This window comes from Mastomys coucha, unplaced genomic scaffold (assembly GCF_008632895.1).
Source record: "Mastomys coucha isolate ucsf_1 unplaced genomic scaffold, UCSF_Mcou_1 pScaffold9, whole genome shotgun sequence".
Classification (NCBI taxonomy): domain Eukaryota; kingdom Metazoa; phylum Chordata; class Mammalia; order Rodentia; family Muridae; genus Mastomys; species Mastomys coucha.
Genome location: NW_022196915.1, coordinates 33,446,178 through 33,460,119, shown reverse-complemented (window position 1 = coordinate 33,460,119; position 13,942 = coordinate 33,446,178). Strand labels below are relative to the sequence as shown.

Below are 13,942 nucleotides of genomic sequence, written 5' to 3'. Positions count from 1 at the left end.
TGACCTTTCATAGCATGCACAAGTACCAGTTTACAGAGTTGTAACAGCGTTATTTAGTCGCTCGTTTCTGGCAGTAGATTAAATCCTTTCAATAGGATTTTTAAATCTACTTTTGCATTTCAAACAGAAGACTAGTCTCTGGGACAAACTAGACGTTCATTGAATGGCTATTCAAAGAGTAAACTACAGAATGAAGGACAAATCAACTGTGCGGACAACAGAAGAGCTACGCAAACTCCGACCATCAGGGGGCGCTCGCGTAGGAGGCTCTCTGCGCAGGCGCGCCGGGAGGAGGCCCGGGCGGCGGTGGAGGCAGAGGCCGGGGGAAGTGAATGGTTTTACCCAGAGGGCCGTGCGCCGCCTTTCTCCGCTGGCCCCGGCGCGCCCGGCAGCTCCTCCCCGGCCATGGCGTTCACTTTCGCGGCCTTCTGCTATATGCTGGCGCTGCTGCTCACCGCCGCGCTCATCTTCTTCGCCATCTGGCACGTGAGTAGCAGGGGCAGGGGGAAAGAGGGTGAGCGACGGCGCAGCCTCTTGCAGCTCCAGGCCCGGGGCTGCGCGGGGCCCCGGCTGCCAGCGCGCGCCAGGACGTGGCCGGGCTGCTAGGGCCGTGGACGCTGCGCGCTCTCGGGCCAGGGGTCCGGAGGGCCTGGCGTGCGTAGTCCCGGTGTCCACGCCGCCGCGTGCGGGCCCAGGCCGCGCTCCGCTATTCAGGAGCAGGGCTGGGCGGGGCGGGCAGGCGGGCGGCTCCCTGTCTACATCGGGCCCGCGAGGACGAGTGGTCCGCGTCCCCCATCTCGGAGGATGCCCAGTGCGCACCGAGCGGCGACTCTCGGCGTGAAGTTTTCCTAATTTTTATCCTTGAATTACCGATTGCCTTTTAAAGCTTCCTCGGAGCAGGGCCAAAATCGGATAGTTATAAGCTACTTTAGCTGCATTTCCAATTCTGCTTTGCAGCACTCCATGGGGCGAGCTTCTAGTAAGAACACCGTGATTCGGAAACGAGTTCCTGGTGAACTTTGAGGCAGCTTGGATTGATTACTTTGTTGGCCACATCTCCAAGTTTTCCCCTTAAGTCATACTTGGATCGCGAGATCTTTTCAGGAGACAGCCTCCCAAGCCACCTCTGTGGTCTGGGCTGCTTGATTTAGTAGAGGGAGTTTTAATTTGAAATTGAAAATCCTCAGAAACCTTCGGCTCGTCATATGCCCTTGCAGGGTGGACATACATTCTTACTGTGCTCTGGCCCTGGTGACAGTTCTATTTGAGACAGATTTTGAGTATCTCTACCGCTTAGCACCACTGAAAGAGCTCACTGGAGATCAGCAATCTTCAAAAGTTGAGCTCATTTGTTTCTACCCTCCCAGTACTTTCTGGAATAATGGCATAATTTGAATGATGGGGTGGGTTCAGCCTCATGTAAATAAATACTCAGTCAGGCTTCATCACCATCCTGTGCGTGATTAAACGGTTGCAGAAGTCTCAGAAGTAGAGTGATACTCCATGGATCCCTCCTGCTAAGCAGTGTGATTGTATTTAGAGCCTGTTTGCCCGTGGATGGGGAATGCTGGGGTCCGGTGTTCACCGGCAGAAATAACTGCTACTTCACAATGCTCATTAGTTGTAACCAAAGATTAGAAGAGCATCTTCTGCTCTTTGGTGGAAGAACGGAAAGATGATAGCTTAGAATTGTGAGCTGGCCCCACCGTTGCTTTTGATGAAGCTAAAGTGTCTGGCTCCTTTCCACCTGTAAATGTATCTTTAAGTCATTTGCTCTTTTTATAAATGTCCTCTGGGATGGTGGAGATTAATGGAAGAGAGTTGGCCACTTCCCCACATTTTCCACATTCTTTGTTTGGTTTAAGAAACACCTGCAATTTTTAAAAAAGTGGGTAATTTTATTAGAAAGGAATATGTCCAGGTGAAATAGATAATTTTAAGTCCTGTTATAGGTTTAAAGAAAGTTGTACCACAGATCAGTGGAGAGCTTTTAGGTTTAGGGATTCCTTAGTTTGGATAATTACTGTGCTTTTGGGGAAATAATTTTAAATATATGCCTGTTGTACATTATTAGAAACCTATTCAGCATTCTTTTTACTCAAAAGATCTCTAGGAACCAACTCAAAGAAACTGTTCTGTCTTAAAAGCTCGTTTTGACTAGGGATGTGCTCTCTTGGCACTTACCTGCCTAACTTGCACAAAATCTACACTTTTTAGTTCTGCATAAATCTCAACATAAACTGGGCATGGGTGTAAATGTGATCCCAGCACTGGGGACATGGTGACAGGATCTCTGGAAGTCCTGAATTCCTGATTCTGAGTTATTTGAAGTCCTGCCTTCAAAGATGGCAGTATGTTAATTTGCTATGTATTTGAGTCAAAATTACCTGCTAAATACAGCATTGCTGTTATGTTTCTTGTCTTGAATTTCTGCTACTAAAGTAGACATAGGAATGTATCCCATATGGTGTGATATAACTGTTAATATTCATAACTGATGAAAGCTTATCTCCTTCAAACTATATCTTTATACTTTTAACATTTATTGTGTTAGAAATCAGTGACAAAGGAAATCCTTTTTTGTTGAGTTCTGTACATTAAAAATTTTTAGACTAGTGTTTTTTCTATTTTTAAAAGCTCCCTTTTGTTCAATAATGTGCTGTACATTAATTAACATTTTAGACCCTTATTTTACAGAATAAAATCTTTGCTGCTGTGAATATTAGATTTTTTAATCTTTTTATTTAACTTGAGATGATTTTATTTTTGCAATCCTAGAAATAATAGACTGATATATATATATATCATTTGAGATATAAATGAATGGAATGATTAATTTAAAAAAAAGTCACATGGAAACTGGTGGGCGGGGACTTTCCTGTGCCTCACTGTACTCCTTGTTCCTCCTCCTCCATGTGTGAGCTGTAAGCTGTAAAAGATCATTTTTAGGCAAGTGAAAAGAAATGGTGTAAATTGTCTAGCTGACTCCACACCTGGTTTGAAGCCCCATTTCTGCTGTTGATGGAATCCCTGGGGATTTCCTCAGAGCTTCAGTTCTACTGGCAGCAGACACTCCAGTGCTGGCGGCTGGTGTAGCCTCTGGTTGAGCAAGGGGGCTTTGATTTTTTTTTTTTTTTAAGTTTTAGTTTTTCAAGTAATTAATTTTTTTTTGCATTTTAAAAATTAAGATGTGATTGCATCATTTCCCTCCACTCCTTTTTCTTCCTCCATCTCCTCCCATGCCACCCCTTCTCAACCTCCCGGCATCCTTGGGTGTTACATTTTAATATCACTTATTTTTATCTCCTATTCCTGTTTAGAGGTTTTAGCACAGAGTGTTAGAAGGTGTGTATCTTATACATTTCTAGAGAGTAAGAGAAACCTGTGCTCTTCTACAACCGAGAACTTGAACTGAGAAGTGAGCACAATGAAAGCTAGAAATAGGCGGCTATTGATTGTGACAGTGAGGAGTGCTCTAGTAGCACACATCTAAAGACAAGAGAGGTGGGTGTGACTGGCAACACCAACTGAAGGTCCCCACAATCCTTCTGCCTTGACTCCTGACACCTGAGTTAATGTTGCCGGTGGTTCGAATCCCCGCCTTTGATTCTAAAGTCATTTTAACCTTGCAGGTCTGTGTACTGAGACACTTAGGATTAAAATCATGTGCTCCTAGACGCATGGACAAACTCAGCTTTATCAGTGTGTGTAGTTGGCATAAATTGAATTGTTTGAGTCCACCCTAGAGTCCCAGGAGACTGAGCCACAGAAGAGGGCTGCACAGACAGTGGTCTTTCTCCCTGAGGCCACACTCTCCACTGGGCAGAGAAACACGCATGCAGATACAGCATTCAGAGTGAGAGATGCCATACTGGCAGGTTACAGGAGAAGAGATGCACACAGGTATACAGTAATCTCTGCCCAAGAAAACGGGAACAGCTACACAAGGAGTGCTGTAGGAAGTGGGGTTCAGGATGAAGAAAACCTTGCATAACTAGATATATGAGTAGGAAAAGCTCATGTCATAGAGAGAAAGCAGCTTGCCCGGAAGCATTGGGTAAACTGCAGTTAAGGTCATGGTGGGTGGGGAGGACCTAGTAATGATGTAGTCATGATGTAGGCAATGGTGTGTTCCTGATGACATGTCTTCAGGTCTGATTCTAATTCTTTTTAGCACATTTGAGTTACTGTGTAAATTGGTGCTGAAATGTTGTTACACCTTTGTTTAGTAATGTTTTGATGGCTAGGCAGGCTTGTTGCTGCTTTCTATTAAAGTGAGTGGTCCTAACTGTTCTAATTCTATTTTAGATCATAGCATTTGATGAGCTGAAGACTGATTACAAGAACCCTATAGACCAGTGTAATACCCTGAATCCTGTAAGTTATAACATCGCTTTCATCTTTAGATTTTAAAACCCTATTTGCTTTTAACTTGATGTAACTTAGAAAAGGCCAGTGTTCTCGGTAGCATGATATATCTGAATGTTTTGAAGTAGGCAGAATAAAGTTCTCTTTCCTGTCACACTTGACTGTTGTGTTATTAATCTGCCAGAGATCTTGTCAGCTGTCATACTAACATTCTTCCAATCTGCTTTTTACATTGTCGGCCAAAGACAGTTGAAAAGGTCAAAAAGATTAAAAGAGTCAAAATTGCACTAAAGGTGTGTACTGCTTTAGTTGAATGTTTTAATGCCACCTCATCTGGCGGGGAGGGCTAGGGCATTCGTCTCTGTATTGTTCTGCTCAGTGTGCTTGTTCATATGCCTGTTGAGGTTTATGATTTCATGAAATTTCACATTTTATGCAAATGTTTGCTTGCTGGCCCAGTCAAGTAGGGAAAGCTGTTAAATGCTTATGCATTTTTTTTTTGTGTGTGTGTAGCAGCCATAGGCACATCTGTATTAAATTACTTAGCACAATGTTTGAAAGTTGGTCAATGTAAAATGACGTTAATAGTAGGGAAATCATTCTTAGCCCGTGACTTGGACACATGGACTGGAGTGTGGACCTAGCTGCCGTATCCGGTTTCAGCTTTGGGGTGTGTCTGGTGGAAACAGGGTTGGTGCGCAGCTGCTCGCTCAGCCTTTGTTTCAACTCTGCGCTTGCATCTTGGAATCTTGTTTGTGGAGATGCTATCTTTTGCTCTCAAGATGCCAGAATTTTGTAGCTAGCAGTTTGTATACAGATGTCTATGTGGTTATTCCTAGTCTATTTCTAAAACAGGTCTGTCTTATATTGGCCTGTGGTAGATTTATTGATAATGTGGCTCCATTGTCTTGGGTTGATTTTTAAATACATATTGAGTATCTGAAGGAAGAGTATTCTCTGGTTGTAGGTTTGGTTTTGCCTGATTGGTCAGAAGCTAAAGATAAAGCAACAGGTTAGAAAGCAGCAGCTGACCCTCAAAGCTACTGCAGCACTGGAGGAGACCGTGGCCCTTGCATCCTCACACTCTGACTTGGAGAAGCCCCCCAAAGCTAGCTTGCTACTTTATCCTTGTTTCCCTGGTGAATGTTAACACCTTTTACAGTAAGGCTGTGTAGGGGCAGCCAAAAGTTTCCATACACTGGCCTCTCTGCTTGTAGGAAGTTAATGAGAAGATGGTTTGTGGTTGGAAAGTAACAGGTGTTCATTGTAGAACATCATTAAAACCAGTTGTCAAGTCAGAAGCTGGGATCTTTTAAGTTGTTAATAAATAGTACTCTGTGTTCTCTGGCAGTTTGTCATATCAGATATTGAAGTGATGAGGTTATAGCTAGACTCTCATGAGCATGTCTCTGGGGGCTAGGCTCTGCACAGAAGCATTTCCCCTGGAGGTGTTTACTTAGGTACTTGGATAGTTAGTCCCATGAGTAGGACACTAGGTTGAGTTGCTCTATGAGGTCCAGGTGCTGAATGAGGACCATGGCTAATGTCAGAGGTTAAGGCAGAGACCATAGCTATAAGCTAGATAGCCTGATTTTTGACATTTAAATGGTGTTTTCCTAATTTATTTAACTTTAAGAAGACATTTTATTGTGGCAGATAGTGTGTGATTTTTGGCTTTTCTTAATGGAAAGAAATTCATACTGAGAAAAGACCAGTGCTTGAGCAGCCTGCAGCTCCAGGAGGGGAGGTAGTTGTTACAGTCCTGGGAGCTGGATGTGGAGAGGGTGCCGATGATTGGCTGAAGAGCAGTGCATCTGACAGTTTTCCCTATTGAAATTTGTTTTACAGTTCTGCCAAAGTATGGGGGAAGACAAGTATTTTTTAAAAATGTAAACTTAATAAGGGAATATAGTTTTTCATGGTTCATTACTAATCATTTCAGCCATGTTTTGTATGAGGTATTTTTTTTCTAGATACTAGGCTTTATATGACCTTTGGGTTGTAAATAGAATGAATTTTGTGGTAATTGAATGATTGAAAAGCTCTGATTTTAGCCAGGTGGTGGTGGCACACGCCTTTAATCCTAGCACTTGGGAGACAGAGGCAGGTCAATATGAGTTGAAGGCCAGCTTTGTCCACAGAGTAAAGTTCTAGGACAACCAACAGCCAAGGCTACACAGGGAAACCCTATTTCCAAAAAAAAAGAAAAGAAGAGTAGCAAAGCTCTGATTTTGGAGAGAAGCACATAATGAGTGTTTCTGGACCTTTCTGAGGAGCAGAAGGAGTAGAAGCTGCAAGGCCTATGGTAGTGCTCTCTCTACGGACAACTTAGGAGCCTTGGGGCAGAGTGAGTCTCAAGTTTCTCCTCTCACCTCAGACTGAGTGCAATTGCAAAGCAGTTGATTTTGGTAGGTCTCGGGCTTTAGAGCTGAAGAAGGCTTGTCAGTGTTTGAAGCAGCGTACTATCATTTACACAGACATTGTGGAAGTTCCAGGGGAGATTGTGGTGCATGCTTTTCTGGTCTATTCTAGTTGTAGTTAAGAGTTTCAAAGATGTCCTTTTGATAAAAATTTGACCTTAAATTAAATCGTACATGTCTACATCATGTATATTTATGCATATGTGGAACTTATCTTAATTATCATATTGCTTAAATTTGTAGAAAATAGTGACTTAGCTCTACTAGATATTTATTTAAAATAATATTCATTAAAATGTTGATACTGGGTTGGGGATGAGCTCAGTGGAAGAGTGCTTGGCTCTAGAATGCGTGGCGGTGGGTTTGATTTCCAGAGCTGGGGAAGGTTAGTTGGCCGCATGGTTTTGCACTGGAGAAGTAGTTTGGGAGTTTCTCAAGAGGCTTAGCATGCAGGGTGATCTGGCTGCTTCTAGTCTTAGGAAGGACCTGATTCACAGTGTTTTAACCTGCTGTGAAGCCAGTTGATAAATTGGGCTTTGCTTCTGTGACTTAGGGATTTTGGCTAGAATTGTCATCAGTTTTAATGTTTTATTTTCTAACACATTAGATTAGACTGAGCCATTTAGAATAAAAATTATTTAAAACAGGTCATTAAGTCTTCATTTTATAAATGCATGTATGTCATTTGAATTAATTTTCCTCACTACTTATTCTTTTTTTCTTCTGAGTTTTGAGGTTCTGCTGGTCTCCTGCCATGTAGCATATTTTGTGGATAGGCAGGCATAGGGAACCAAAGGCAATGTAATAATGGGAACTCTGGAACCTGGCAAGTCCTTTCATGGTTATGCTTGCGACTTTTCCCTCCTACATTGCAGAAAGTGTGTCTCTCTTGCATTGTGTGCCTGAGTGTCCTCCCCAGCTGTGCTGAGATGTTGGCTGGTTGGCTTCCATTGAACAGCTTGGGGGAGGTGATGTGACTCGCTAAATATTGTACATGTAGCATTCTTGGTTTTGCTAATGGCTTAAAAACACATAAATTTGTAAATGGGAGATTGTTTTATGGATTTTTTTTTTGTATCATGTTGCATGTGCTCAGGTTATTTCATTTTTGAATTATTATTACTGAGTGATGGAAATACAAGCATTCTACTTTACCTACAAGTAATTAAACAATCTGGATGGTAATCGCAATTTAATTTGCTGCTCTAAGAATTTGAGTTTTAAATTTCTCATCTTATTTTTCTAGTGAAAACTTCCTTTCCTCCTGCCAGTTTGCTTATAATCATACTTTTGGTAAAAAGCCAAATGTGGAGATAACACTCAGTAGCATCTTTGATTTCGGGTTCTAAGAAAACAGTGATTTTTTAAATGAAAACTTGGTTGCCACTTGCTTTGCAGATGAGCAGCTGCCCTCTGAGCACTGTGATAATGGCCTGTGTTTCCTTCCAGCTTGTGCTTCCAGAGTACCTCATCCATGCTTTCTTCTGTGTCATGTTTCTCTGTGCAGCAGAGTGGCTTACCCTGGGCCTCAATATGCCCCTTTTGGCATACCATATTTGGAGGTAATATTTAAATGCACTTAAAAATACTTCCTTAATTAAATTCTAATTTGTGAGGTTGATACAGTCATCATTGATACTGTGTGTCTCCATGAAGGTTGAAAGTTACTTGACTTTCAAAGTTACCTGACTCAGCTCAGGTCAGTAAGCAGGGAGCTCTCAGTGCCCTTGCAGGACTTCATTATTCCTCAGAGAACCTTAGTCACAGTTCCACACACAAGTTGATGTGTACAGCCAAGTGAATTTACATCCAAGTGAAATTTCTGCACACACGTACATATAAATTCACACAGATTAAGATAGAGCCCTCCCAGCCCTCAGAACATTTTCTGAGCCCAGTATCAAGTTGTTACCTCCATGCCTTTTGCCCATTTTAAACTTCGTATAGATCAAGATGTGCAGCGTGTCTCTTTTTCATGCTCACTTTATACTTTTAAAGCATTTAGCTACTTCATAGAGAGAACAAGATTACATAGGTTTATATAGTTAATGTCTGACCCACATAGAGATTTACTCTCCTTCTCCGTAAGTTGAAAGCTTTGTTTTAAATGGGTATGTAAGAATCTCATCTCTCTCTTTTAGAAAATACGTTAAGGAATATTTTGATGTTAAGTGCTGTTGTGTCTGTAACTGAATGAACCTTTTCAGAAAAACTGTACTCATGGTAGGGAGGGAAGGGAGGCAATGCAGGGGAAGGATGAGCACTTGGGGCCTCTGGGCCAGGGCCCGATACTTCTGGGCATGTGAAGGTAAGTTGAGATAAAATGTTAAAACACCTCGGGCTGGAGAGATGGCCCAGCATTAAGAACGCCAGCTGTTTTTCTAGAAGACCTGGGTTCAGTTCCTAGTACCCACATGGTGACTTACAACGGTGTGTTTCACAGGATCTGATGCTATCTTCTGGCCTCTATGGGCACTGCGTGTATATGGTACACATGCATACATGCCAGCAACACAGTCATACACATAAAAGTCAATCTGAAAGGAAGGAAGCAAGAAAACACCTGAGTTCTCTTTTACAGTTGTTCCTGTTTTTACTGGATTTCTGAAATCTAAGAGACCATTTGTGGTCTTTATGTCTGTAAAGACATTCTTATAGTCTTTAGTTTTAAGATTAAGATGGTAAAAGTAAGAAATTGTTGTATCTGCAAGAACAGGTATACCTTGTGTCAGGAGCCCTGCTCTGTGTAGCAAATGCTGGACAAGAAAGACCCCTCCCACTTGAAGGCCATTACCCTTCCCATATGCTAATGACTATGTCTGTTTCAGGTATATGAGTAGACCAGTGATGAGCGGCCCCGGCCTCTATGACCCGACAACCATCATGAATGCAGACATTCTAGCCTACTGTCAGAAGGAAGGATGGTGCAAACTAGCATTTTACCTTCTAGCGTTTTTTTACTACCTATACGGGTAAGTTTGAAATGTGAAGTGAAGGCGTGCTTCGGCTTTGTGCTTTGTACGGACTTGAGCACCTTGCAGAGTATCTTGGTGTCTTAAATGGGGAAAGTGATGGCAGGGAGCCAGCAGGCCCCCAGACAGACATACGTCTGGCCAGCAGGTAGCATGAAGCCAGTGTCAGGAAGTGGGGCAGGGTACTTGTTCCTCCTTGCAGACACACTGTTGGTGAAGAATAGCCTGTTCCCACGATGCAGTGGTATTGAGAGGACAGGGTTGCATGAGTTTGTAAAAGTGTATTACATATCATATTTGGAGTTAATAGTTAGATAGATTTTAAGTGACTTTATCATCTTTCCAGATAGTGTGCAGCTGCTCACTGTATGGTGTTGGTTTTTTGTTTTTTGTTTTTTGTTTTTTAAATAAACTATGTGGCCTGCCCTTGATTTTCTGGCTTGCTTGATCTGAATGAGATGAACAAGGTGGCCCTGGGTCCCAGGGTGCTGGTCTCATTTCCCCTCTTTAAGGTTTTCTCAGCTTCTGTACTGTAGGTGCCCTGGACTGGACCATTCTTTCTTGTATGATACTTTTATAGGTTGTGGGGTTCAGCAGCACCTCAGACCTTTACCCACAAGATTCTAGTGGCACCCCTAAACCTTCCCAGTCAAGACAAACCATAGATGTTTTTAGGTGTTGCCAAATGACCTTGTGTGGCAAAAGTGTAGTACTTGTGAACCAGTGTTCTAGGTGTAGCACATAAAACCAGATGCACCAGGTATGGGCACATGGCAGAGGCAAGAAACTGCTTGAGCCTTACGTAGTGACCCTATCTCAGGAACAGCAACGGAAAGTATTCAGGTGAGTGTGCATGAAGCTAGGAAAGGTTTGCTCAGGGTCTAGTCAGGAGGGCCCAGGAGCTTGCAGACGGCCTGAGCCAGTTTTGTACTTTTCTTCTTTTGCTTCAGAGTACCCTATGTCAGACAAATCAAAACAGCAGCAGACTGGCATGGGGCCCTGTATAGTGCAGGGAGAGTGTACTGCAGAGGTCTCTCCTTTTCATTTTCAAGTTTTTTTTTTGTTTTTTTTTTTTTTTTTTAATTTTAATTATACTGGGGCAGGAGAGATCGCTCAGCAGTTAGGGTCCTGGCATCTGCTTCCCGAGGACCCACTTGGTTCTCAGCACCCACATGGAGGTTCACAGCCCTCGTAGCTCCAGTTCCAGGGGATTCAATGCTTTCTTCTGGCTTTTGAGGGTGCTATACACATGTGGTATACAGACAAACATGCAGGCAAAACACCCAGACACATAAAACAATAAAAATCTTAAAAATTAGCCATTTTAAAATGAAATAATTAAGCTTTTATTCACATTTGTCTCTATATTATCCTGGTTTCCATTATAGTCAAGGACAAATGAAGTTTGTGTTATGAAGCTGTCTTCTGTGCACCTAGAGATGAAGATATGTAGTTAATAGGGTCTGCCTTTTTGGTTGTGACGCTCACCTCTCAGGCTACACCATCTCAGCTGTGCCTAGGTTTTGAGTGGTGAAATTCTGTTTTTCAGTTTCTTCCTGATTTTCATGTTCTTAGTTTTTTTTAGCTAACTTGTAGATACTGCTGGAATGTAGTAAGCATTTAAGATATACTTCTGAAAGAGCAAACCTGTGTAAATAATTGCATTGAAGATGCACATTTGTGGGGAATGTTCACCAGGACATGAAGGCATGAAGCTCTTTTTGTTTTAAAATTGTCCATGTGTCCACATGTGCTCAGCTCTTAGCTTTGTTTGGAGATAAGAGTGTGCACTTTGCATCATCCCCTGTGCCTCTATCTTTTGCTTTTTTTTTTTTTTTTTTTTTTTTTTTTTTAATTTTCTGAGAATTCCATGCACTATGTTTTGGTCATGTTTCCTCTCTCCTGGCTCCTCCCGGTGCCTGTTGATATAGGATGTCCTATATAATGTCACTGTTGATATAGGATGGTCCTTGGCACTTTGTGAGCCTAAATCTTACATTTACTGCCCTGGGGGTGTTGTACACTTTTTGCTGTCCCCATTTCTGGTACCTAGAGCTATTTAGTAGGGTGTGATTGGGATGGTCCTCCTTTGACCATTCCCTTGCATAAAATAGGATCAGTGACAGCACCGGCCTCCTGAGGCTGCTTGGCAAGCTGAGTGATGTCATGCTCATGATAGCTGTGGCACGGACTGCATCTCTGGAGGAGCTCCCTTCTGTGATTAGGTTGCTGCTCCTGAGTGGAGTTTGGATTGCTTCTGTGAGCTCTGGTTTTCAACTGAGTGTTCAGCTGCACTATTCTGCTTGCTAAAACTGGAAAAGAAATAGGGGCCGCAGGCCGGTATCCGTGCTAGTCAAAAATCACTATCAAGGTGTCAGTGGTCTTCCTGTGACGCTGATAGCATGTTTGAGCTGGCTGTGTAAAGTGGCTGTATGAGGGCTATATGATTTGTTGTAATGAGGGGTATTGGAATTAACAGCTTCTCTCTTCATTTCAGCATGATCTATGTTCTGGTGAGCTCTTAGAACAATACAGAAGAATCGGTCCAGTTAAGTGCATGCAACACGCCACCAATGAAGGGATTCTATCCAGCAAGGTCCTGTTTCCAGGAGTAGCCTATGGAATCTGATCAGTTACTTTAAAAAATGACTTCTTATTTTTCAAATGTTTCCACATTTTTTGCTTGTGGAAAGACTGTTTTCATATGTTCTACTTGGATAAAGAATTTAAAAGGAATTACGTATAAATTAATATAAAATGATTACCTCTGGTGTTGACAGGTTGAACTTGCACTCTTAAGGAACAGCCACAACCCTCCGAGTGGTTGCATTAATTACTGCCTGCCCTCAGCCCGTTGGAAGCTTTGTTTAAAGGACTTGGGCTCATTTTGGTTTTGTTGAAATGCCATCTAAATATAAATTAGCTGTAGATATGAGGTGCTTCTGGTGAACTGAAAATGTATATCTGACTCATGGGGAACATCGTAGGTTCCCCACTTATCACTGTAGATGATTATATATGGACATGACAGTAAGAAGAGTGGGATCTGGTCCCTGTCGACTTGAATATTATCCCTATGTATTGCATGAGAGGGGTCTCCCTCATTCCATCAGCGTAATACACTTGCTTTAATTCTTAAGCCTAAGTGATATAAACATGCTGAATTACCTGTAAAGAATGCATTTAAAGCTATTCTAAATGGGTTTTTATTTGTAAGACATTATTTACTAAGAAATTGGTTATATTAATGCTTACTGTTATAATCCAGTGGTCAAGGTATTAAGAATTTGCAAGTACTTTAGATTTTCAAAAATGAATGAGAGAACTGTGTAACCGCCCCGCTGTTCCTTCAGTGCAACACAATAAAACTCTGAAATGAAGATGCTTTGCCGTGCATTGTTTACAATGATTGATTACAAACAGCTATTTCTCAAACCTGCTCAATCCATTATAATAAAACACATAATATTGTCATTTTTAGAAGTAAATTATTATATTGTCTTTTTTTTTTGTTGTTTTTTTTTTTTGTTTTTTTCGAGACAGTGTTTCTCTGTGTAGCCCTGGCTGTCCTGGAACTCACTCTGTAGACCAGGCTGGCCTCGAACTCAGAAATCCACCTGCCTGCTTCCCAAGTGCTGGGATTAAAGGCGTGCACCACCACACCCGGCTTCTTTTCTTTTTTAAGACAGTGTTTCTTTATGTAGCCCTGGCTACCAGGCTGGCCTCAAACTCTGAGATCTGCTTGCTTCTGCCTCCCAAGTGCTGAGATTAAAGGTGAGCTCCACCATCAGCTGGCATGTGTACTTTTTAATTACTATAATTAAACTATAATTACTGGCAAGCAACTAATGATCTGTGTATCTCTTCCTGCAGGGTAAGCTCACATTGTAGGTATGACTGTAGCACTTTATTCAGCCCATTCAAATGCTCTACCTAAAAAGTATGTACCTCAGATTATTTGTCATTTCTTTATATACAGATGTACAGCTCAGTAATCAAGTCGGTTGTAAGCAAAAAAATTTACATAAGAAAAAGATATTTTAAGCCAGGCGGTGGTGGCACACTCCTTTAATCCCAGCACTTGAGAGGCAGAGGCAGGTGGATTTCTGAGTTCGAGGCCAGCCTGGTCTACAGAGTGAGTTCCAGGACAGCCAGGGCTATACAGAGAAACCCTGTCTCGAA

The 13,942-nt window shown here is 42.1% G+C and overlaps 1 protein-coding gene across 1 annotated transcript; it reads left to right on the top strand.

Annotated features, from left to right (window-relative positions):
- The first annotated feature begins 287 nt into the window (after window positions 1-287).
- Window positions 288-13,140, top strand: Cnih1 (cornichon family AMPA receptor auxiliary protein 1). Its single transcript, XM_031361744.1, has 5 exons — window positions 288-486; window positions 4,309-4,377; window positions 8,238-8,350; window positions 9,617-9,760; window positions 12,258-13,140. Exons 1-5 carry the CDS (start codon window positions 406-408, stop codon window positions 12,283-12,285), a joined length of 435 nt encoding a protein of 144 aa, XP_031217604.1. The 5' UTR covers window positions 288-405; the 3' UTR covers window positions 12,286-13,140.
- Window positions 13,141-13,942: the final 802 nt, after the last annotated feature.

What these genes read in the sequence shown, in the direction of transcription:
- Cnih1 (XM_031361744.1), top strand. Translation starts at nt 406, where the DNA reads ATGGCGTTCACTTTCGCGGCCTTCTGCTATATGCTGGCGCTGCTGCTC. An exon ending in AGTGTAATACCCTGAATCCT is followed by an intron (nt 4,378 to 8,237) that starts GTAAGTTATAAC and finishes GTTTCCTTCCAG; the next exon opens with CTTGTGCTTCCAGAGTACCT. An exon ending in TTGGCATACCATATTTGGAG is followed by an intron (nt 8,351 to 9,616) that starts GTAATATTTAAA and finishes TGTCTGTTTCAG; the next exon opens with GTATATGAGTAGACCAGTGA.